This window comes from Austrofundulus limnaeus, unplaced genomic scaffold (assembly GCF_001266775.1).
Source record: "Austrofundulus limnaeus strain Quisiro unplaced genomic scaffold, Austrofundulus_limnaeus-1.0 Scaffold240, whole genome shotgun sequence".
NCBI lineage: Eukaryota > Metazoa > Chordata > Actinopteri > Cyprinodontiformes > Rivulidae > Austrofundulus > Austrofundulus limnaeus.
The window spans coordinates 19,445-44,511 of record NW_013952642.1 but is presented as its reverse complement, the minus strand read 5'-3'; the positions used below and the strand labels follow the sequence as shown (position 1 = coordinate 44,511).

Genomic DNA, 25,067 nt, shown 5'->3' with positions numbered 1-25,067 from the left:
TATTTGGCTCAAAAGTTTGCATTAATGTTTTTGTTTTTTTTTCACTCAGACAGAAGCCTGAAGTATTTCACCAATCAAATGGAGCCCTTCATGTATTTGGCCAATTGTATGGATGTCTTCATGCTGCCGCACCATCTTCCACAGCGGCTGCTGCTGTTTTGAGGGGCCCTTCATGCTGAGTCTGACTGCACAGGGGAAGCAGACTTTGTGAGGGGAGCTAGGAAAACAGAGCTCCTTTATTCTAAACGCAGCATGTGCCGTGTCCTCGCTTGTCACTGTTCCAGTACCGTTAATGATGCTGCTAATGCTGGAGCTTATCGATCTGGTCAAAATTCATCACGTGAAACTGGTGCTGAAAAAAATACCAGGTTTCTGTACCACCCCATATTTAGGTTCTTACTAGCAATCTGCCTTATTGTTACTTTGTCYCTGGGAAAACTTGGATATTCATTATTTCTGGGTTGATCTATGCCTTGTTTTTGGATAAAGCCTCGTAAATATGTTTCTGACTCTTACATGGTGCGGTGAAATGTAGAAATGTGTTCAGATCTGGTTCTGGAGACGTCATTATTCTCTGTTTTCACAGCTGCTTCATTCCTGTTGTTCCAGGTGCTGGGCTTTGAAGTGGACTCCATCAACTCGGTGCAGTTTTCCAACCACACAGGTTGGTTTTTATTTGTTTGTTTCGTTTATTTTCACAAAATATATTGGCTATTTACCTACTTAAAATGTTCCTTGTCTAACATTCAGGGCAACCTTTTTGACCAACTGTGTGCTCGTTTGTGTAAAGCGATATGGAAAAAAAAAAAGAAATCTATGTTTTGAGAATCATAATATTGGCTGTTTTTGCTGCAAACACTTTCACCAGGTGGTTTAAAAAGAAAATAAAATCATTATCCAGACAGTAAATTGGGGAATAAACTATCTATTTTTAAATAATTTACCTAAACAAAACAATCAGTCACTGTGTACCTTTTTTAAAGATTATCATAAACTTTTGTACTAGTACATGTGTAACTCTGGACTTGGGACACAAGTCCAAGAAAGGATCMCTAGAATTTGCTTCAAACATTCTTATTTGTGAGACTGATGCGAAATAATTTCAAGAACCACTGAACAGATTTTTACAAAACCATTAGAAACCACTAATCTTTGAGTTTCTGGCACCTTTTTATTTACGTTAAACTTGATGAGATTACCGTGGTTCATCACGTTTTTTGTGAGTATCTGTTAACTCCTAACTTCTGTGTTTTAAAAGCAAATGCCAACACACTYTATAGAGAAATATTTAACAAAAAACAAACGTTTCAAAAAAGATATCTCCTTTTTTAAAACGTCTATTTATTTATCATAACAGGAAGATGAATCCTGCCACACAGCATGTGAGGAATGTGGCTGTGGCTGTTCGTTTCCCACAAATCTCTGATGTTGGAGAGTGGAAGCGTTGCCCCATCGAGGGAAAACAATAGCTTAGTGAAAGACGAAGGGCTCAGGACACATGCAGAGATGATGGGATTATTATCTGGGGTTCAAGCGTCAAAGTATGTGAAGAATTTGTTTTCGCAATAGGAGTTTGACACATTTCCTTCCAAATCACTTCAATAAGAACGTCTGCTCAACCCGGCCAAACTTTTTCAGAAATGTGGTTGTATATTTGTATGTATAATGCTGATATTTATAAATATTTATTGCCACTGGAGGCAGCAGCTGTGCACATATTCCCCATGTAAAGRTCAATTTCACTGTGAGCGTTGTCTCTGGAGGTGTGTTCGCTGGCGCAGGGTCAAGATTGGACTTTGTGTGAACTCTGTCCTCCAGTACACCAAATCATGTCCTTGTCTGTGTCCATTTGGTCTCCAGTCATTAGCAGTCAGAACAGCGTTTACAAGTTTATTCGAGGTAAACGGTGAAAAGAAAACAAAGCAGGGGACTGGCATTCAGGATACAGGGTTCCCATTCAGTCCGTGTGGAGACCCCCGCTTGGCCCCCCAACATCACAAAGAGGCTGGGGACCGGAAAGGCAGAGCTAAGAGGGGCACATCCACTGTGTGAATTAATGCTAATGCAACTTAAAGTTGTTTTTTTTCTGCATTTTTAGTAGGCCTAAATGTTAAGTTTTCCTTAAACTTGAGAATACATTTGACCTTTTTAATTATAGTTAATTTTTTGGGGACACAACGGAGCCATATTTTAATAATTTCGTGTTTATTACATCACATCCAATCAGCTATAAAACTGCCAAATGTCTGCGTCCTGTCTTCCTCCAGGTTATGACCACTGGAAGGGACAAGTCCTGACAGCAGAGGAGCTGAAGGTGTTGTACGAGGGCATCAAGCTCAATAAAGTCAACCGCTACGACTACATTCTCACAGGTGAGGCATAAAAGGTTGAACAAAGAAAAGTTCATCAAAATGGAAACTTTGAGTCTTTGCCTGAAGTATCAACTGAAATACAAATTCAGCACACTAATGAAAATAATCATATGTAGCCTCCAGCTTTATCTAATCCTTCATTTGTCATCACATCCATAATGTGTGAAATGTACACGATGTATCAATCACAAGAAACCATTTTACACTTGTTTGAATACTTTTACATCAGTGAAACCTCATTCAACCATCCACAAGTTCATACTTTAAATCATAAMTTGATAGTTATGATTAAATGTTTCTATAAGGATGTGCATATTTACAGTTTGATCAGAAAAACAGTTTTCTGTGGATAAATATATGAAGTACTCTGTGAAGCAGAGWAATGAAGGATTTCCAACAAGCACATTAAACCTTATAGAGTCATCAGGTTATCTTTTCATCGTGCTTACAACTTCTCTCCTAAGGGTACAGTCGGGACACATCCTTCCTGGAAATGGTGGTTGATATTATCAAGGAGTTGAAAAAGGCCAATTCCAGCTTGGTCTATGGTGAGTAAATTAAGTAACGTTACTGACTGTATTTTGTTTTTCATACTTRATTTATAATCTCACGCTTGAGAGTCTTTTTCACAGTTTGTGATCCTGTCATGGGAGACCAAGGTGCTATGGTAAGCAGGTTAATAAATGTGCCTTTTTTTTATGTTTCCTGTGCATAGATCTGGATAAAATATTATTTTAACGTGTTTTACTTGTTATTTTTGTTGTTGTTTTCTTGTTGCATCAGTATGTTCCAGAGAACCTGTTGCCTATCTACAAGAATAAAGTAGTGCCTTTGGCAGAAATCCTCACCCCCAACCAGTTTGAAGCAGAGTGAGTTCATAAAAAATATACATCTAAACTGTTCAAACTTTAAAGCTGCTCACAGTTGTTTGTTTTTTTAGGTTGTTGACTGGAAGGAAAATTTGCACAGAGGATGATGCTATCAAGGTGACCATTGTAAACATCTCTTGTTTGTTGAATTTTTCTTGGTTTTTGACAAATCTTTTTTTTCTCCAGGTGATGGACTTACTTCATGATATGGGCCCAGAGACCGTGGTCCTCACAAGTACAGACCTRCCCTCTAAACACGGGGATCAGTTTTTGGTGGCCCTCGGAAGCCAAAGAATAAGTAAATTATTGAGCCCTTTGTCGAAGAAACTAAAAAGGAAATCTTTTGTAGCAACTTTCCCAATCAAAAACCTTTTTTCTTTTTCTCAGTAGTTAATGTTTTAATCACCTCAATCCTCTCTGCAGGAAAGCCAGATGGGACCATTACGTGTCAGAAAATTTGCATGGACATTCCTAAAGTGGACGCTGCGTTTGTAGGAACAGGAGACCTGTTCGCTGCCATGCTGCTAGCCTGGACTTACCATCACCCCAAGGACCTAAAGGTATTTTCAGTAAGACGTTAACTGTCCAGTCTTGTGTGCGTCCACTATCTGCTTTTAAAAAAACACAGTGCAGTGTAGCTTTGTTGTCTTTTGATTGTGTTTCAGACCGCCTGTGAAAAGACTGTTTCTGCTATACACCATGTCCTTAAGAGGACCATCACTTATGCCAATGGTAGGGTTTGTTTTTGTCACAAGAGTCTTTTACTTTGTTTTCTTCTGTTTGGGTCATACTATTAGTATTTTTAATAACTTAGTGTTTTATTTTGCGAGGAAATATTTCAACCATTGCTTCTCTATTAGCCAGGGGTGTCACTTGTATTAGGAACAGGAGTAACAAGTTGATRAATCCCGTGATTTGATTGTCACTTTTTTCTTTCAGAGGTGGCTGGTCCTGGGAACAAGCCCAGTCCCGCGCAGCTGGAGCTGAGGATGATCCAGAGCAAAGCCGACATCGAGAATCCCTCCATCGTAATAGAAGCAAAGGTTTTATAAACGTCTTCAGACAAAAAACTGTAGACCTTTTGTGAGCGTTCACACTGTGGGTACAGATCCAGACAGCGTGCTGGGGCACGTAGGATTTTCCTATTAAAATCATCCTTGTGTTTCTGCCTTACAAATCCTCTGGGATGGTACAACAGTGGCAGTGGGATGTGCTTTTTTCTCATMGACAAACACACCGGTGTCACTGCCATAAATATTTTTATTTTTATTTTACAAGTTTATTCGTTTCTTTAAAAAATTAAATAAATTCTATATACAATAACAAATACAAATCATAAAGATAATGAAAGGCAGCAGAAAGAAAAAATCTTATATCTGCCCATTTTTAAATAAATAAATAATGCATAAATAGCAAAAATAAAACAAAAACAACATTAAAGCCTTCTTGGACATAAATTCTTATGGATACACATTATACTATTTCATATTTCTTCAACAAACCAACTTGTCTTAAGCATAAACATTGATCCGGCATTTTTAACATCACTCCAGATTATTCCTTAGATTGAAGTACACTGCTCCTAGTTCAAAATTTATGTTTCACAAACATCTCTATCCCATTAAGATTGTAGCAACTTTATCTCTTAACAAAATTTAATTGGATGTTTAGAGGTAATATATTTTTATGGGCCCTATACACAACAGATAAAATACTATAATCAATTAAATCATAGAACTTCAAAAATTTCAACTGATTAAACGATGTATTTGATGGGTGACAGTAATGTTTTCTAGTGATAATTCTTATAGCTCTTTTCTGTAAAACCAAAAACGATTTATAATTGTTTTTGCATGCTTTCCCCAAGACTTCAATACAATAAATTAATTATGGAACAGTTATTGCATTATACAACACATACAGAGCTTTATAATTGAGTATTCCATTACTTTGCACAGTAATGCAATACATTTAAGTATTTTTATTCTTAAATAATTCATAAGGTTTCCATGTCAGCTTTTCATCAATGACACCCAAAAATTCACCTCACTGACCTACAAATTTCAACACCATCAACTCTAAATGGAACTTTGATTTGTTTTTCTGTTACTGAATATCATGTTTTATCCAAACTTGATAATTTATTAAGTTGAAACCAAGTTTGTATTTTTGCAAATTGGTATCATCTGCAAATAGAACACATTTAAAAAGCCCYGWCACATTTAAAAGCCATTGAAGTATAAAATAARTAACTTTWGTCCAAATACAGAACCTTGAGGAACTCCACATGTGATATTACAGAGTTCTGATCTTACATCATTTATTTGTACAAACTGTTTCCTGTTTTTCAAATAACTAGATACCCACTGTAGYGTTGGTCCTCTAATGCCATATTTTTTCAACTTTTTAAGGATGTTTTTTTTTAATTAACATAAATGCCTGCACAATACTGTTTTTGATTAACAGCACTTATCTTTACAAAATACTGGGATATTTCCGATCGTACTTTATGATTTTCTTATTATCCATACCAACTTGTTTTAAAWTTTYTTGTATCTCTCTTCTGCYTCTTTTGTTCTTAATTTCAAGAAGCATGAATATAATGTGTCTGTAGTAYGGCCTGTGTAGACTTCATCCGTCCATTGGTTAAAAACAAAAAAGTAATTTTAGGTTCATGAATGGCACAGTAAGAAAAAAAACGTCTTGTTAAAAAATAACTCATTCCTGTTCTTCTGAAGAGAAAATCAGTGATTTGTGCATGACTTATCGCGAGAACAAACGTATTCACGAGTGACTTTAATAGTGTTTCTTACTTAATGGAAACACCGCAATTGCAAAACTGTGTTTTTCGACATTAACATAGTATCGACAAAGTTTTGCGCACATTTGCAATGGAAACRCAGCTGCAGTCTCCCACCCTGAGCAACACATTGGTGACAGTGGAAAGGAAAAACTCCCTTTTAACAGGAAGAAACCTCCAGGAGAACCGGGCTCAGGACAGGCATTTGACTTTTTTTAAACCCAACCTCTCCCACACCTCAAACATTTGTTATTGGTTTACTTATGCATGGCTAATTAAAACAGCTCAAGAACAAACTGTAAAACCAGAGGAAGTGGTCTTAATAAGCACTAATCTTGGCTGCCAATTTATTTATTTTATTTTTGCGCACTTATTAAAATGGCCACATCCATACTGTTGGAGTTCACTGTGATTAAAATGTACTTAAGCAGAGTCCTGGAGCAGAATATTCTCCCTACTGCATTGGTTCCCAAAGTTTTAAAATTAAAACCCAAAAAAATAAAAGTTGCAAAAACGGATGGTTCCAACTAATTTTGGCTGAATTGTACATGTATGGCTAATAAGCTTTTTGTCTTTAACAAACATTGCTACCCATTTTATTGCATTTTATCCGTGACTTTTTTTTTCTTTTTAACAAAATGRCTAAATATTTTTTTAGCAATTAATATAATTGAATCCCTGTAGATCTTCCCAAATTTTCATGCACAATTGGTTCCTGACTCAAATTTTAGGAACAGCTTTTTAATACAACAAAGGTTTCGGGTACAGAGACATGCTGCTAATTTTTTAAGTTGGTAATTTTTTTTTCTTTAATTCATTTTTACCAGTTTGATTAAATAATGTGATGGGGTATGTGCTTATTCTGACAAGTAAAGCTGAGCTAATCCATGAACATAGTTTCCACTTTATATTCTTTTCAAAATAAACTACAAAGGCCGTAATTATTCCAATTCTCACATTTTTTTATTACCAATCTGAAAAAAAACAACGTGCATATTTTTGTGAAATAACTGATCAAATGGTCCAAGTGCATGCAGTTTGCTTAAAATGTTATTTCATGTTTWATTGCTTCAAGTAAATTTARATATTGTAATCTCCAGAAAAAGTTGAACATCTTATGCAAATTCTTCAAACATTGTCTAGTTTCACTAACCTGTTTAATTTGACTGTTTATTTAGATAAAAATGTATATAATAAACACAATAGCATCTAATGTGAAAAATGTTTAATTTTAGACCTTTTTTAAATTATGCAATGCAATGAACTAGCAGGTGTGTAACGTGTTAGATTCAAGTTCTATCTCAAATTGAGGTATATTTGCACAGATAATCTTTAATATATTTACTAAATGATGTGTTCGTTTTTCGATGGTTGTCGTATCTCACAAAAAGAGTCTGTACGAGAGACCACACTGTTTCGCCTTAATAGGGTTAGAGAGACAAAATGTTGTGAATGTTTTTTGTTTCTATAAAAAGCACATCTTCGCATGTAGCGTTAGAGAGTCAAGTGCCAAACGTTTGAGCCGTTGCTCTGTTGTAGAGCAACATATGAACAAAGAAATAAATGACAAATCTTGTACTGAAAACGTGTGCATTTCATTTGTATGAGTTATTTGTCTTCTCTGCCAGTCRTCTAAATCAGTCTCCTAAATATGTGCTGGTATTCTGCAAGATGATCACAAGAGGGAGCAATTTATTTATTTATTTATTCATTTATTTATTTATTGTTATTTTAAACATCCATCCATCCATTTGCTTCCAAATGATGTGCATACAGCAGCCTTACAATCCTATGTTGATTATAGGAAAGAATATTATTGAAAGTGAASAAGCAAGTCTTAAATATATTAGATGCCTGCTTTGATAGAGGCCAGACGACTCAGCTCTGTTTCTCCAGCACTAATCCACAAGAATAGCCAGCATTAGCCCAGATAACCAGACAGGCTATTATTTCTGGCCACCTGCAGCCTTAAAGGAATAGTTCACTTATATATACAGCGGGTAAAATATGKAYWGAACAYGTCACCAWTTTTCTCAGTAAATATATTACTAGAGGTGCTAATGACATGAAATTTTCACYAGATGTCKGTAACAACCCAAGTGATCCATACATACAAAGAAATCAAACCATAAATGTCCAGAAATGAAGTTATTTGTAATAATGTGGAATGGCACAGGGAAAAAGTATTGAACACACTTACTGAAATTTATCTAATACTTTGTACAAAAGCCTTTGTTGTCAATGACAGCTTCAAGACGCCTCCTGTATGGAGAAACTAGTGGCATGCATTGCTCAGGTGTGATTTTGGCCCATTCTTCCACACAAACAGTCTTCAAATCTTGAAGGTTTCGTGGACCTCTTCTATGAACTCTGATCTTTAGTTCTTTCCATAGATTTTCTGTTGGATTCAGGTCAGGTGATTGGCTGGGCCATTCCAGCAGCTTTAGTTTCTTTCTCTGAAACCAACTGAGAGTTTCCTTGACTGTGTTTGGGGTCATTGTCTTGCTGAAATGTCCAGCCACGTTTCATCTTCATCATCCTGGTAGACGGAAGCAGATTTTTATCAAGAATGTCTCTGTACATTTTTCCACTCATCCTTCCTTCAATTATTTGAAGTTTGCCAGTACCATATGCTGAAAAACAGCCCCACACCATGATGTTCCCACCTCCAAACTTCACTGTTGGTATGGTGTTTTTGGGCTGRTGTGCAGTGCCATTTGACCTCCAAACATGATGTGTATTCTGGCATCCAAACAGTTCAATGTTGGTCTCATCTGAYCAGACTATATTCTCCCAGTATTACACAGGCTTGTTTAAATGTTGTGCAGCAAACTTTAAAGGAGCTTCAACATGCTGTTTCTTCAGCAGTGGAGTCTTGCGTGGTGAGCGTGCATACAGGCCATGGTGGTTCAGTGCATTACTTATTGTTTTCTTTGAAACAAWYGTACCTGCTAATTCCAGGTCTTTCTGAAGCTCTCCACAAGTGGTCCTTGGCTCTTGGACTACTCTTCTATTAATTCTTTTCACTCCTCTGTCAGAAATCTTACGAGGAGCACCTGGTCGTGGTCGGTTTATGGTGAAATAATGTTCTTTCCACTTCTGAATTATGGCCCCAACAGTGCTCACTGGAACCTTCAGAAGTTTAGACGTTCTTCTGTAACCGATGCCATCATTATGCTTTGCAACAATAAGGTTGTGAAGGTCTTGAGAGAGCTCTTTACTTTTACCCATCATCAGATGGTTCTTGTGTGATACCTGGCCATCATTTGGGACTAAACCAGCTGATATTAACTTGCACTGACAAGGGGCAGGCTTGTTTTCTAATTACTGAGAGAGTTCAGCTGGTGTCTTGGCTTTCCATGCCTTTTAACACCTCCCTTTCTTCATGTGTTCAATACTTTTTTCCCTGTGCCATTCCACATTATTACAAATAACTTCATTTCTGGACATTTATGGTTTGATTTCTTTGTATGTATGGATCACTTGGGTTGTTACCAACATCTGGTGAAAATTTCATGTCATTAGCACCTCTAGTAATATATTTACTGAGAAAAATGGTGACGTGTTCAATACTTATTTTACCTGCTATATTTTTAATATATTTTTAACTCATCATCTCTTTAAAGTATTTATAAAGAATTTGTTTCATTTTGTCACAGCTTGAAGGTGCAGATCACAAGGGAGTGTCAGATGATGAGACAGTTTCCAAAACACCCATAACTGTCATTGTAGTTTGAGCAAGCATCATCACTTTTGCAAGATATTTACCTTCAGACAGGTGTGTCTGTGCAAGAACACCAGAAGGCTGGAGGAATGTGTATTGATATTCTGGCACTGGGACCTGTGCAACCAGTTTTTCATTTTCTGAACATTTGATGTTTATGTAAGGCGAATGACAAAGATCATTGCAGCCTTTATAGTATAAGGTTGGATTTTAATCTGTTTATGTGTCAAACTAATGTTTGGTATTGGCAGACTGCCACAATAAGGTGCCTGAGGGTTCATTTGAAACTTGGTTCTTGGCCAAGTTGTCTGATATTCTTTGACACTAATGGTTCTTTCCCTTTAGTTTGGGAGTCATAAAAAAGACTTTCTCTGAACATATTTAGGTACTGGACTGAATCGGTGGATAAAGTGGTCAAAAGCAAATTAAGCTCAAAATATATTGCTCAAAATTGTGGATTAATTTGCGAAGGGATGTGTGTAAATTTAATTTGTTGGCGATAACACACATGCAGTTAGACTTTCAGGCCAAAGAGGGGCTGTAGAGGTCCGCCGTTTTGTGGCGCAGAATCTGCGTGGTGCAGAGTGAGGAGGTGGGAGGGAGGTCGAACCGGATGTTGGACCCAGCCGCCTTCAGATGGGCTCGGAGGAAATGTGGGGCTTTAACCGACAAACAATAGCGCTCGTTTAAAAGCCCTCATCCGGAGGTATTTTCGTACTGCATTTAAGGAATCCGGTGAATTTAAGCAGAATTTAACGACAGAKTTAATTTACGACCTCTGACGGTGCAGGCGGCAGCGGAAATTCCGACTAAATCTGCGGACTGTGAAGTGAATCATCTTCAGGTAAGACCGGGGCACAGCATCGTTACTACTAGATGCTAATGTCAGCAGGCTAGCTTGCAAAGAACGGCTTCGGTTTCCTCACTACACAATAAGTAACTACGTAGGAAAGAGTTGGCATTTATTAGTAAATAAACAACTTAACAAACTGAGTCATTTTTTACCCTGACAACTATAACATTTTTCTTGCTTTACAGGTTCTGCTAACCTAGCATGCTAACTTGTGTTAGCATGTTCTCTGCGGAGTTTCTGTAGTGTTCAAGTTCTTATTAGGCTGCTGGTAACTAAAATTTACTAATTTGCATGATGGCAAGAGCTGGAGACTTGGGTATATATTTTCCTTAAGTATAAACAATATATTTGCAAGTTTAATACGTACTATATATTTAGTTGTTTCTTTTGGGCTGCAGAGAAGTGCAGCAATAGCAGGTGCACACACAATGATGATGGTGAAGTGGCACACAGCTGGTGGAGAAATGCCTTTGGCTAAACGTTGAGCAAATGTTTATTATTAGTGTGTCACATGCACGAGTCTGCCTGTCTGTATTTCTTTTTGTATTTGTTTCACCATCTCATCCATCTGTCTTTTTATTTTAGCACAACTGAATGTTCATGCCTTCTGCAAGATCCAACAGCTCTATAACAGTACTGCCTTTGTAAAGCTGCAGCATTGTTATAAAACTGTTTTTTTTTTAAAAAGCAGTTTCCCACAAACAGATTCATACTAAAAATCAAATGAGGAACGGTTCAGTTGTTCCTTAAATGCCATGTTAAAGCCCTTGTTAGTTTTGGCTGCTCTGTCTGGCTTACAGTGTTTGTACAGTCAAACAAACCATAGCTTTTAAAACTTGACATTTTACATAAGGTGGTGTGTGTAATAAAGAGGTTTTTAGTTAAAGGTGCTCAATGCCGTGTCATGAGGACTGGTACAAAGAAATCTCAAAAAGTAGTTCCCTCACACTGATGGTTTAAATTGTCCTTTAATTAAAACCTTGTGAATGGCTTCCAACTACTTTGTTTACCTACAAAAAAACGTGAATATGGTGATGTCCATGGACGAGCTACTTGAGGTATAGATTTCAGATTGGTGTGTTTTTGCGCTCAGCTTTGCCAGAGAGTCGCAGATAAAACGATAAGGTTAGATTGAAACAAAGCTGCATGTSTTTGACTGCTGAGCTCTGTCTCTGCTGCTGCCACACCCTGATTGATACTTAATCCTTATTCTTGACAGCTGTCTTACTCAACTTTTCTTTTTTAATTATTTTTTTGCATTTAGGAGTAGATTTACTTATATACTCTYATCCAATTCCACCATATTTGTTTACCCGTTCATATTACAGCCAGCCTAATGTGGGTCAACCACGACACCAGCTTTTGAGTGATTTTCAGCAGATTTAGCGGACTGCTTTGTTTGTATTGAATTTGTATCTGTGCGTATCTGGAAGACTGTTGGGGTAAAGTCTTTTGACACCTTGTATAGTTTAGGATAACTTGTTTATGATTGATTTATTAGTTTGCAAAGAATATATTTTTAAATAATAAAAAAAAGACAGAATGCAGGAACTCTTGAAAGGATGATTAAGACTGTACTTTAACCATAAACTGGGAACAATAAAAAACATTTTATCTAAAAATCTGGTGAGATGTATTTGTCGGTCAGGGGCTAAAAATGATAGGAAACAAATGATAGTCTGCTGCACGCCGTCAAGTTCAATCTTGTTTGACRGTCAATACAGAATTTATTTAATTATCTGTATTTTAATTAGGTGAAAGAACAGACAGACGTAGGATGAAAGTTATAAGCATGTGGCTGAAAGACAACCTACAAACCAGTTGGTTTAAAGTTCATGYTTTATCTGCTAATCTAACAGTGTTGGCTCATATAACTTTGAAACATAGATTGATAAGCTTTTATCTAAGAAAGGTAAATCTTAGAGGTAATTAAAGACCATTGCAATAMGAGTCTGATTCTCTAGTTTTTGGCATTCAGATTCAAATAGTAATGCCATTTTACTCTTTTCATTAACCCTATAGTTTACCACACTGCAGAGATAAGGACCTCATGAATCTTATCTGTCATCTCCTATTACTGTGGTCAGATCCACACAGAGCCAATGCAGCCTTTAAATGGTTATAGATGTGTTTTAAACATGTAAGGCTGCTCCGATTGAACCAAATATATTCCTTTAATCATTAAGTGTGACATCTCTACGCATAATGTCCTTTTCTAGGTTAGAATGGTGATGGGTGATATACACTTCTTCAAGGAATGCTAGACCTTTTTAATGTGTAGAGATCATTTCTTATCCAGATCAGCTGACTTTGAGACTTTTGCATAGTTTTCCAGTTTCATCAGCTCACAAAGAGATCATTCAAGCCAACTGTTGATCATCCCCTTTAGCTCTTCGCTTACTTTAATGAAAGGTGTTACCAGTAGGTGGCAAATGACAACGTGAGTCTCTCAAATCTGCGTTATGATTGGTCCCTTTACCAAAACAGATGCCATCTCTACCCTGGCTGGAGGAAACCTGCGCTTGKTCTTTGTTAATGTTAATGAAATGTGACATAACCAGGGTGCACATAGCCTGCTAATCAGCACTAATCTGATCCACTGGATTAGAAGATGGGAATCCAAGGCCCTGCTTACAGGACATGYGTGCCTCCTTCCTTCCAGAAGGAAACCATCTTTCTAGTCTTCTTTCTAGCATTCATTATTGGATTATAATTACTTTGCTGTRTATTCCTAATCCAGTCATTTTTTGGTAAATTTCTTTTATCGCTGATGGGTGAAGTTTTGCTGAGCGGATCTTGCAGCTGCACCATCGGGTCCTGGGATCTGTATTAATGCTGTCATCATCATAATCTCAGTTTTTTCCTGCTGTGGGATTATCATGGACACGAAGCAGGCCAGCCTGTGACCTTCCGCCGAGTTTTTCCACTTTGGCTTTGAGTTTGTGGAAGACCGGGAGCCAAAATGTTGAACCAGAGCGCTGTCATGATCTTCACTGGCATTTGTGGCGCCATGGTGTTAATGGCCATGGCCTACTATGTCTACTGGTGAGTAAAACGACTGCTGTGGACACTGCGGCTAAGACGTTTGCTGTGTTGTTTGTGCCGAACTTGGTTCCTCTCTCGCTCTATACAACCAAGCTAGTTCTTTGCTCGCCTAATTAGGCTCGTTTACTTAAAATGGAAATATAATAATAATGAAGCTGTTTCAAAAACACTATCGTGCTTATCTGTTGCTCATTTCGACAATCTGTTGAAAGCAGTGGTTGTTTGTCCATGTAGAAGCTGCATTCAGGTGATGTGTTGCAGAAGCAGCTGTCCGGCCTTAAGCAGCTTTTACCCAGTCAGCATTCCTAATCTTTCCTCCGGGTGGTGGCTAACCCCCTACCCCGACTGTGTTTCTTTGATATATTTTTATCTAAACCACCTGTGCATGTTTTTCTCCTGTCTCAAAAGTTTCAACATTACATGGAAAGTTGTTTTGCTTGATTAGATGGGTGTTGTTGTTGGTAAAGTTTGTTAAATACTCAGTGGTTTTGAGCGTTTGTGTATAAAAGTACTTATACCCACTTGTTCCTAAAAACTGGTTTACAAACCCAAAACGATGAGCAAGGATATAACAATTTGTTGTTTACATTATATTAAGATGCATCTTTTAAAGGATATCTGCTTGTTTCGGATACTAATGTTTTCTGTGAACAAATGTGAAAAATGATGTTTTCACCCAGACTGATGTGATCTGCAGCCGTTTAGCCAGTTCTGCTTGTGTTGTGGGTTGATAAGACGAGAGACGGYTACGACACAAGCTTCGAATGTTTGCTTGGCAAAAATGTAGAAGCTGTGCTAATTGTTCTCTTAAATCCAAAATACAATTAATCATTTTTCAGTTCAGTACACATAACTGTACTAAGCACTGAAATATGCAAAACCCTTACAATTTTAAATACGTTCATTTAGTCGTTTTTTAGACAACTTGGTGAATATTGGAAGTCCAAATCAATCATTTAAATGTTGGTTTTGTGTAGAAAATATTATGTTATCAAGGCCACAGCTTGCTTCAATTTATTGCTTCAGATATTACGTGGAGGACGCCCCTATTATTTCTCCTTTTGGGAAGTTTGCAGTTGTTTTGTATGAGGGTGCGAACAGAGATCGTATCTGAGAGAGTGTCTGTGAAGAGAAATGAGAGCAAAGTTCATGATATATTTGGAAAKGCCTCTGTCTGAGGACCCGCTTGTTGCAGCAACAGCGTTTGGTCGGGGAAACTGAACCTGGATTGTGGTTATTTTATTCCCTCAGGTGTGGAAAAATTAATCCTAAAATAACTGTTTGACAGCTTGGTTGTTTGAACGAATCAATCAAAACAACTGAGAAGTGTCAGGATAATAACTTTATTTTTAGCACGTTTGAGCAGGTTTTCTCAAATAATATTGTAAGAGACAAATAAAGATTGGAGCAGTGGAGTGAATAATATTCAGATAAACTGTGATATTGCCTGACCTGCCCGACTTTGGTTTTGGGTCTTTGTTACTCATTATACCTACGTTTAATTAATTATTAAGGGCCTTGCACAGTTTTAGCACTCACAAGATGTGTTCAACATTAGTCTCACCTACTACCACACCTAATTTTTGTGCTTTATAAGATGAATTGTATGTGGCAGCCACCTTGAATGATGTCAACCTGAAAAGTTTATCACTAAAACATACGTCTCTGTAAATTTCATTCAGTTATTTTACAGTAGTTCATGAGAGATTTTTGACGAACACAAGGACCAGAGYTGACAAATATCCCACATTTTTCTGGTCTCTCTGCCTCGTGTTCAGTCATCCCCCAGATAAAAAGATAAATGTAACTTTRACCTCCCCGTCACTCTCACCAAGTCAGAACAAAGGTCACACAGACAGAGCTGCGTGTTCAGACTGATTATCAGTCCTCAGGATGATACTTGRTACTCGGGCAGCAGGATTTTAAAACTGTATTGGAACATTTTATTATTGTTCCAAGTAGATTCGGTTTCCTCCAATGTGTTTGGGAGTGTTGTGATGTGTGCGATTACGATACACTAAAAACTTTGTKCCTCCCTACAACAATCAGGCTTTGTACCAATTTAAAGTTGCTTTTACTCATTGAGACAGTGACAAACATAAATATAGTTAAAATTTAATTTTAAGGTGCACCTGTGTCAACATTTCTTACTAAGGATGTATTTACTGACTGAATGAATAAAGTGTGCTTTTTTGTTTAGCTTTTCTTATACCATTGTTTTGCATTTTCTGCACTTTGTCAGTTATGCCAAAGAAAACAACTAAATGTTCATTTATTTACAGATGTTGATGGCAATACATCTAGTACCAAATTAGCCTGGCCCTTGCCTTCCTGCGCAGTTCCGCTCAATTCTAGTTTCCCTTCACTGCTCCGTCTGGTATTTCTCCCATAGACAAGGATTTCGCTGGCAGATTTTTARCYGAACCAATCAGAGAACAGARCRTCGATTTTCTGCAYAGTSTCTGTTTGTAGTTTATTTTACCTGGGCCARTCAACAAACAGAAGGCGGGGTTTTGAATGAYGTYGATTTTCTGCACAGTCCCTACTAGTTAGTTAGCAATGGCAGTGGAGGAAGTGAATGAAGCCAGTCTGTTGATAAGGCTTCCAAATTAAATTTGTCTGACAAAGCAGCAGCTCTCATTTACAGCCGTCTCGTTTGGCTCGGTACTTTTCTCCTCTCAGTAGGGTTGTTTACAGCGCTCAGGCTTTCCGGTTAGCTTCTTAGCTTAGCCTCCTTCACAGCGACACGCACACTTCAACAGAGGCCACGCCTCCAGCCAGAATTGCTTCTCTATAGCAGCGAGTCCAGACCCTCATATGAAGCAAAGTGAAGGACAAGGGTCTGGTTTTTACCAGGCTAGTACCAAACACAACTTTAGCTCTTTTAGAATAATGTCACCATCATGATTAAGTCAAGTTAGTATGACTTATTGCAATAATGTAAGAAGAGGAATATTACTGATAATTAGATCCTTTTGAGTTTAGAATGTTTTACCACAAATTCAGAGAGCTACGAAACTTGGATAACTGTCCCGATGAGCCACAGTATTCCTCTAACCACAGATTAGAAATGTTCATTGGAACGGCGTTAAAACTGGCTTACCCTACACTTTAATGGGATTTGGTGCAGATGTGGGAACAGTTCATTCAGGTCTGCTTGGTCTTTAGCCACTCTGATGGAAAGTGTAAAGATGACCTAATATATATATATTTTAACCACGTTATAGATGGTAATTGGATCTATTGTGAACAGAAAAATATATAATTCCTGTTCTAAATTTGGATAGCAGTAATTTAAGCCTTATGTTTCAGACCTTCAGATCAACTAACCAGAGATGGTTGGTACTTCCTCACGCCCGATTTAAATAATGATCTGTGTGATGAACTTTTCTCCCCTCCTGTCTTTCAAAGGACTGTGATATTGGCCGACGGGCCGTGTAAACGCGGCCTGTAAAGGAGTTCCGCCGTGGTAAGAACCACATTTGTCTTTTTAAAATAAAACATTTTCCTGAAGTCAAGTCAAACCACATCTTTCCAACGTCCCTGCTTCCCAGCTTGGTCGTAGAGTATAGAGCRAGCGAGGAGCCCACTCGGCCCTTCAGGCTCCTCAGCCATGGCTCTCCTGGCCTACCTGAAGAGCCTGTTCATCCTGCAGCTGCTGATGGGCTTTGTGTTTGTGGTGAGCGGCCTCATCATCAACTTCATTCAGCTGTGCACCTGCATCCTCTGGCCAATCAACAAGCAGCTCTACCGCAGAATCAACTGTCGGCTCTCCTACTCCCTCTGGAGTCGTGAGTAGACGTTACTCTGTTGTGCTTTTTGAACATGAAACTCTACATCTGCAAAGAAAGACGCATGATTCTATCAAGTGACTGAACAAGACAGTGATTTTAAATGCTTTGTTGAAATATAATAGAGCACAAAATAAATGTATTTAATGTTTGGTAGGTGAAACGCTGCTCTCTTCCTCATCTCCCGGTTGGGTTTTTGTCTCCGCTCAGAGCTGGTGATGATGTTGGAGTGGTGGTCGGGAACAGAATGCACTCTGTATACTGACCAGGCGACGGTGGACAAGTTCGGCAAGGAGCACGTCATCATCATCCTCAACCACAACTTTGAAATCGACTTCCTGTGTGGCTGGACCATGTGTGAAAGATACGGCGTCTTAGGGGTCAGTTAGGGGCTGAGCTGTTGCTGTGGTTCTTGTCTTAATTTGTGTTTTTATTAATACGTTTTTAATCCGTTCTTCTAGAGTTCGAAAGTTTTGGCTAAACACGAGCTACTGAAGGTTCCTCTGATTGGCTGGACCTGGTACTTCCTGGAAATCGTTTTCTGCAAACGAAAGTGGGAGGAGGACCGAGACACTGTCTTCTCTGGCCTGGAAAGGCTCAAAGACTATCCTGAATGTATGTGGGTAAGCACCGCCAGACCTCTCGTCTTCCTATGATGTATAACTACAACTCAAAGAGAAAGGTATTTTCTACTTCTCAGCATTCGTTTATGTAGTTACAGTGTTTTTATTTTTTGGACTTTCAGCTGTTTGGATGCGTTTGTCTTGCATCTTAATTCAGTTTCATGGAAGCAAAAAGAAAAAGCACCTCCTCCAGTTTTACATTCATGGCATTTTATCATGTTACATCACCTTTTCTTGATTTTTTCTCACCTCTCAGTTCTCCAAGTTAGATCAGACACATGCAACCATTATGTCCCACATAAGTCAAGCGTAGTTATTTTTGWTTTATCATCCATCTGCCTGTTTTTGTGCCACTGAAGTGAGCTGGTAGTGTAGTCTTTTACTGRGTGGTTGGGACAATAGAAAAGAGGTCAATCTAAGATTGTGCTTTAATTTTTTTTCCTGGTCTCTGTGTGTGTATGTGTGTGTGTGCGTGTGTGTTTGTATAAACCCAGCTTTTGTCTCTGCGCAGTTCCTGCTGTACTGCGAGGGAACCCGCTTCACAGAGAAAAAGCACCAAATCAGCATGCAGGTGGCGGAGAGTAAAGGCCTGCCCAAGCTCAAGTATCACCTTCTGCCCCGGACCAAAGGGTTCACCACCACGCTGCAGTGTCTGAAGGGCACAGGTGGAGAACGCAAACGCACAGTTAAATGTAGGAAACGCCCGTTTTTTTTGTTTTTAACAAATGTTTCTCTGTGTTACAGTAACCGCTGTGTACGATGTGACTCTGAACTTCAAAGACAAGCAAACGCCAACTCTCCTGGGCATCGTCAATGGCAAGAAGTACAAAGCTGACATGCGTGTTCAGTGAGTTCAACTTCTGCTCAAAATACTTTCAAATTAAAGTGCCCATGACATCAAACCTTTCTAATAAAGATGAATGCCTATTTGGAACTATAACATTTATAACAAAATGCAAAGAACATTTTATACCACAGAGATGAACAGTTGTGGAGATATTTGCATGTGCAGTAACAGGAAGTGATGTCACAGGGGAATGTCTGAATGTAAACAGAGAATCACTACAATGGCCAACAACACTGTAGATGAGAATCTAATGTTTCTTTAGATTATTTGGAGTTACTATCAGAGAAGAAGAAGAGTCAGAGTTTAAATAATATTGTTTTAATAAACAAAGACCAGGGAGTTTTCTTTCTGAAACAGTTCCCCTTTGATGTCACTTCCTGGTTCATTTTGTCTGAGCCAAATTCAGAAGAAATATGCTAGATATGTGACAAAATGGCCAAAATTATGTGTTTATTGCYAAGTTTTGTAAATATAAAGATGTTCTCTTTGACTTTTTGTATTTGAAGGACATGCATGTCACRGGCACTTTAACGTTCAGGGTTTCTGCAAAGTCTGAAAATGACAGCAGAGCATTGTATTATATATGAAATAGATTAGAGTTCAAAAGCTGTAAATCACATCTTATTTCACTCTATTTTTCTTCCAAAATCTCGGTCTTTGAAAGGAAAATATAAACAAAWGAGAGGTGACTCAAACCTTTTGCACAGTATTGTCACAGTTTTTGTTTACATTGTAAGACCTTAAAATGCTAAAAATGTGCTTAATAAATACAAATTTTCTTGTCATATGTTGGCATCTACATAATACATTGTGGTTGTTTTTTTATTTAGCTATAAAGTTTGACAAAATGAACCTCAAGTTATGTTGAAAAACACTTAAACTGAGCTTCATAAGACACCATTCAATCAGCGGTCGCCTAAATCCCTCTGCTGGTGAGAAGATGTTATTACAGGCCACAGAATTTCAGTTTTACTGAGCTGCATGAGAATAAAATACATAATAAAATAATTTTCTGTCACACAATTATATTTATGCTTATAATTTTTTTCTTCTGTGATTTCCTTGCCAATAAATAATAAATAAAAATAAAAAATTTGCATCACACATTTCTAACTATAGCTCTGTCTGATTGTATCATAAACTCTCGTCTCATGCAGGCGGTTTTCTGTGGAGGACATACCAGATGATGAGCAGGAGTGTGCCAACTGGCTGCACAAGCTCTACCAGGAGAAGGTAAGAGAAATGTTTGATTTGTTTGTTAGATTGTTCTGCTCAAATCAAACGCAAGTGTTCATCTAAATATGGAAATATTTAACCGTCAAAAAAAGCTCAATCGGTAAATGTGACGGAAATTATTTGAGTTTTAAAATGATTATTATATTTTTACTCCTTTTTTGTCCTTTAGGACGCCTTGCAGGAACAGTACAACAAGGAAGGCAAGTTCCCCGGACCCACCATTATCCCACCTCGCCGTCCCTGGACGCTGCTCAACTTCCTGTTTTGGGCCACCCTTCTCTTGTCGCCCCTCATCAATTTTGCTTGCGGCGTGGTCGTCAGCGGCTCCCCTCTCCTCATCATCGGTTTTATCCTCTTCCTCATCATAGGTAGGGTGAACCCACGTTCCTAAACTAACTTGTGTGAATGTCCTCGTTCACCCCCTTGTTTTAATTTATTTTCTTCTTTCCCAGCCTCCATCGCCATCCGCCGTCTCATCGGGGTCACGGAGGTAAAGAAAACAGGCTCCAGTTACGGAGACCAGGAGGCCAAGAAACAAAACTAAACTGTGTGACCCCCCCCCCTTCTGTGTTCGGCCGTTTGCGTACAGCCCCCCCGCGGTGTCTGACCTCCCCTACCACCACCACCCTGCTCCATTCTCCTCCTATCATGGCCTCGGTTGGTAGGCCGAGGAGGAGACCCACCTGTGAAAACATAACCCACACCAGAGTTAAAAACCCGTAATGACACGAGCGTCCGAGAGGAAAAAACAGTAGGATTCGAGCTCCTCTGGTGTTTTTACAGAATACAGGGAGGGGCGGGGGAACGCAGTATCTGTGCATCTCTTCCTAATCCATCCATCTCCCATTCAAGTCCGGTTAAACTCGAGCCACACACAAGATTAAGCTCCTATCATGAGGTCACACGCTTCAGTCCGTATTTTTTAGGCTTGCATGTCCAACATCCACTTCCTGTCAGTCATCGACCAATCAGGAAGAGGTGAAATGTTGATTCCGTTAGCTCACAGAACACAGTCTAGTCATATTTAATTTATTCTTCTCCTGCAGCTGGGGGCAGTTTGGGGGGGGTCAGCGTTTCTAAATGTTCAGCATGTCGGACGTTTTTAGTCCCTTTTCTCACTAACAGGGACTTGTGATGGAAACTGGTGCCTTGAGGCCCAGCCTGGCTCTCCTTCATCAGGTCACGTCACCCAAATCAGGTCAAAAATTAAGTTTTTCTGGTGATTATTGACACTGACATGATTCAACAATTTAAATTGAAATGTCAGGAAAGTAAAAGAACTAAATCACTCATCGTCGGGTTTCTCTAAATGTGAGTAAATTTGTTGGTAGCCTTCCACAAAACACTTTTCTTCCATGTTCACCATTCGTCTGATCAACCTGGGGTTGCATTTACTCTTGCGTCCATTGATGACGTTGATGAACTTTCTGCTTTGTAATAATGTTCTCAGCTGTGGTTCACACAGCGGCATCATTTCTTTCTGTTTACTCCATCATGTGCTGAGGTCCTGCAGATATATTAGTTATTGAAACAAGAGGGGACCAACAAACTTACCTGAGGTTAAGTAGAGAAACGCCTCCAGTTTGAATCCTGGTTTTGGTGTAATGACCTCCTCAGCGTCCTGGACGGGGCAGGCTGGAGTCTGTTAAACCACAGCAAGGGCTCTGAATGTGAAAACAGTCATCCTCGAGAAAAGCTGYCGTCTGTTCCAGGTCTCCCCTCCGCGCCGCTCCGTTCTCACTAATCCAGTTTTCACATTTCAGGAGTGTGTTAAACCTCTAACCAGACATCCTAAATGTGATTTTAAGCAGGAGTTCATTTCCTCACACATCACAGCCCTGAATCACGGCCGCGCAGCCCCCGGTTGAACGTCGCGCTGCCGCCGCTCCAACCCGTCACCACCAGTCTTCACGCGACCTCACAGCTGTTAGCATAGACTGTAGTAGGAATATTTTTAACCTTTGCCTTAAATGAAGCCTGCTCAGGCAAGGGATTGCTTATTTACCTCCCCTAAAAAAARGTTATTTCTGTTGTTTACCCTCTTTATCTTCTATTAAATCAAGACATGGTTGCAGGAAGAAGTGAGTAATCATGAAACAGGATCTCCAGAGTTTCATAGGAAGATGTTCTTTTTGTTTTAAAAAATGAAGGTTCTGTTTGGTAAAATCCAAGGAAATTGTTGGTTCAGATCTTTGACTTGTTTTAGTTTTAATAACCACTTTAAACCTCCCGATTCATTTCCAGGAAAGTTTTGAGTTTTTTAAATTTAAAGGAAAACATTTTCACTTGTTAAATCTCTTAAGTCAAACTGTTTAAATAGGATCACAAGCTTTAAATGTGTCAATCTTAGGAAAATATTTGATCAAAGTGGATTTTTGTTTGATTTAAAACCAATTTAAAGTTGATTTTTGKGAAAGTTTATTTCCACTTTAAGAAAAATGATCTTTAAATCCATTTGAGCACTTGAACCTGATTGGTTGTTAATTTTTTTGTTTGTTTTTTTGTTTTAAAGAAAGCTCCTACATGTGGTTTTCTCCACGCCCAGCTGTTAGGGGTGCAACAGTTACAGTTTAGCTTTTGTTTTGTTTTGCTCTTTTTACGACTTGTTTTCTGGTCCAGAATTACAAAGACTGTAAAAATGTGGCGAAGATGTTGTCGGTGCCACATCACACCCTGGGATCATTTCTCTTAAACRGACATGTTTTTGTTTGTTTGTTTGTTTGTTCTTCCTATTGTCGTCTTGGATCAGAAATCATGCAAGCCTTAATTAGTTCTGTTAAATGTCTTCAAATAGAAGCTTATCCCTGTAGAGCAGAAAGGTTGAAAAAATCATGTTGTACCAGGATAATGAGCAGATATGAAAGCATGTGCTTTGTTTAGTTTATTTTTACACGGATAGTTTTCTAAAATGTGTGTTTTAAAAAAAACGTTAGAAACCTTTCCTGCTGTTGTCTCAAAAATCCAAATTCATCTTGTCGTTTCTGTAAAAGCTTAAAGGTTTTACACTGGAGGATTTTATTGTTATTAAAAATAAACATGTTTCTTTTTCCTGACTTTCTATGATCACTGAAGTGAATCTGTAACTCCAGGCTACTTTAGAAGCATCACTTTTTAAAATCTACGTGGCACCGATGGCATCAGATTTTTTTTTCTACGGCTATTTTTTATGTTCTCTTCAATTTCAAACACTTGAGAATATTAAAAGATTTAATCACAAAGCAACTCTCGCTCTTTGGCCTTTTTTTGGGTGGGATTTGTGAGCTTCTCTACTTTAATAAATAGAGATAGGACTGCAGATCAGCTGGATGACTCATCCAGTGTTTTTCATCACAGATCCACATTAATCTGTAAATATAAATATATAATCAGTAAGGCCTCTTTTATCTCAAAACGGCTGAATCTGCTCACAGAGCCAGACTTTGTAATTAATCATCATTTATTCCAGCAGTCACTTTGTGCACGATGAGCGTTTCTGCACAATGACTTGGTTTAATTCTGACTCAGGGATTCTTTTAACAGAGCGGTGATGCAGCAGMTGTAGCATCAAATCTGAATTAAAAGGCGTTGTGGGGATGTTAACGGTCTGATGCTTGCTTATGTTGCACTTAATTGTTCTTATATATTAACTTATATGCTTTAAAGAAACTTAACTTGGGATGTTTAAATAATTTCAGCTTGATGTTAATTTAAATTAGCTCTTATCGGATTATCACAATGCAGTTATGTTTAATGACGCTTGGAAGCAGTTTCTTGTTTTCAAAATAAGGTCTGTTTCTGTAAGAAACATACCTCAGATTTAACATTTCATACTTCTGATTTCACAAAATTATTCCTTACAAGTATTTTTATGAAGGTGTGGCTTTTAAAAATAGAATTAGAAAGGTGCTCTAACAGAATAGTGATAGATGCTCAGTTCTTGGTGTTTAAACTAAAGAATGGTTGTTAATGATAACTAGTTGAGTTTTCTATTATCTCAAGATAATGAAGCAGTTTTGTCTCGTTTTGTTTACAACTTAAATGATAGCATTTTATGAAAATAATAAAGTTGATAAGCTTGTTTAAAAGGCATCTTACAATCAAAAGTTAAACAGATTCTGACAGGGAATTGTTTCATTTCTGGATTTWACTGCCCGACTTCAGTTGTTAAAAAATCTATAAGCTGTGTCTTCCAGTTTCCTTCATTTTTCACAACAGTTTTGTGTCAGAAGTGGGACACCTCCTGTGGTTCTTCTACCTGAGCGGAGGTAAAAGTTTAGGAGATGAGAGGGTTTCAGGCGGGGKCGAAGTTGTTGGAGCCCCGAACCTACAAGGCAGAAAATGGTAAGGTGAGAGGATAAACTTTGTGTTTTGGTAAAAAAATTTTTCAATTCTTTATTTAATCAGSCCAGTGCACATTAATGAACATTCTTATGCTTCTGTATAGACTGAAAATGAGCCAGATTATAGCATTGTTGCTAATTTCCATCTGTAGTCCTGAGGCATTAAGAAAGGGAAAGAAAAAGAAAAAAAACAACATAAGATCACAATCATACAAAAACACACAAATACATGTCCAGACAATTACATACAACAATAGATTTTAACAAAATCAGTCAGTGCATGACTGGGAGCTTTTAAGAAACTGTTTAAGATGCTTTTTAAATGTACAATAACTGGGACATTCCCTTATATTTGTTGGGAGACTGTTCTCCCATCAAATAAATTATTGATGGATGTTCCTTGATGTGGCGTTTCTTCTTCCAGCATGACTTCTCTTATTTAAATATGATTTTAAATAAGTTTTGTTTGACCTAATTAAGCCATTGTAACAATGAATGCTTCATTATCAAGAGATAATTAGATAAATGACTCATTATCAACAGATGATATCATTAAAACTGTATTTATGCGCATATCCTATCATATAT

At 38.1% G+C, this 25,067-nt stretch overlaps 2 protein-coding genes across 3 annotated transcripts in view; both read left to right on the top strand.

Annotated features, from left to right (window-relative positions):
• Positions 1–4,566, top strand: part of LOC106525760 (pyridoxal kinase) — an 11,418-nt gene extending 6,852 nt beyond the window's left edge. Inside the window, exons 2-11 of the mRNA XM_014020092.1 lie at positions 610–664; positions 2,268–2,372; positions 2,837–2,920; positions 3,005–3,039; positions 3,156–3,241; positions 3,313–3,358; positions 3,428–3,539; positions 3,665–3,801; positions 3,907–3,973; positions 4,181–4,566. Of these exons, the coding sequence (XP_013875546.1) occupies positions 610–664; positions 2,268–2,372; positions 2,837–2,920; positions 3,005–3,039; positions 3,156–3,241; positions 3,313–3,358; positions 3,428–3,539; positions 3,665–3,801; positions 3,907–3,973; positions 4,181–4,293 (840 nt within the window). The 3' untranslated portion in view covers positions 4,294–4,566. The remainder of the gene's footprint in view (positions 1–609; positions 665–2,267; positions 2,373–2,836; positions 2,921–3,004; positions 3,040–3,155; positions 3,242–3,312; positions 3,359–3,427; positions 3,540–3,664; positions 3,802–3,906; positions 3,974–4,180) is intronic.
• Positions 4,567–10,355: 5,789 nt separating this feature from the next.
• agpat3 (1-acylglycerol-3-phosphate O-acyltransferase 3) lies at positions 10,356–23,382 on the top strand. Of its 2 annotated transcripts, none has more exons than XM_014020088.1 (10): positions 10,356–10,609; positions 17,075–17,132; positions 17,218–17,454; positions 17,665–17,834; positions 17,916–18,077; positions 18,589–18,742; positions 18,822–18,924; positions 20,082–20,157; positions 20,330–20,528; positions 20,613–23,382. In XM_014020088.1, the coding sequence occupies exons 3-10, from the start codon at positions 17,277–17,279 to the stop codon at positions 20,702–20,704; spliced, it is 1,134 nt and encodes a 377-aa protein (XP_013875542.1). In that variant the 5' UTR covers positions 10,356–10,609; positions 17,075–17,132; positions 17,218–17,276; the 3' UTR covers positions 20,705–23,382. The 2 variants fall into 2 exon arrangements, with proteins under 2 accessions (XP_013875542.1, XP_013875543.1); XM_014020089.1 differs by lacking the exon at positions 10,356–10,609 and adding an exon at positions 12,707–13,663.
• The last annotated feature ends 1,685 nt before the right edge of the window (positions 23,383–25,067 follow it).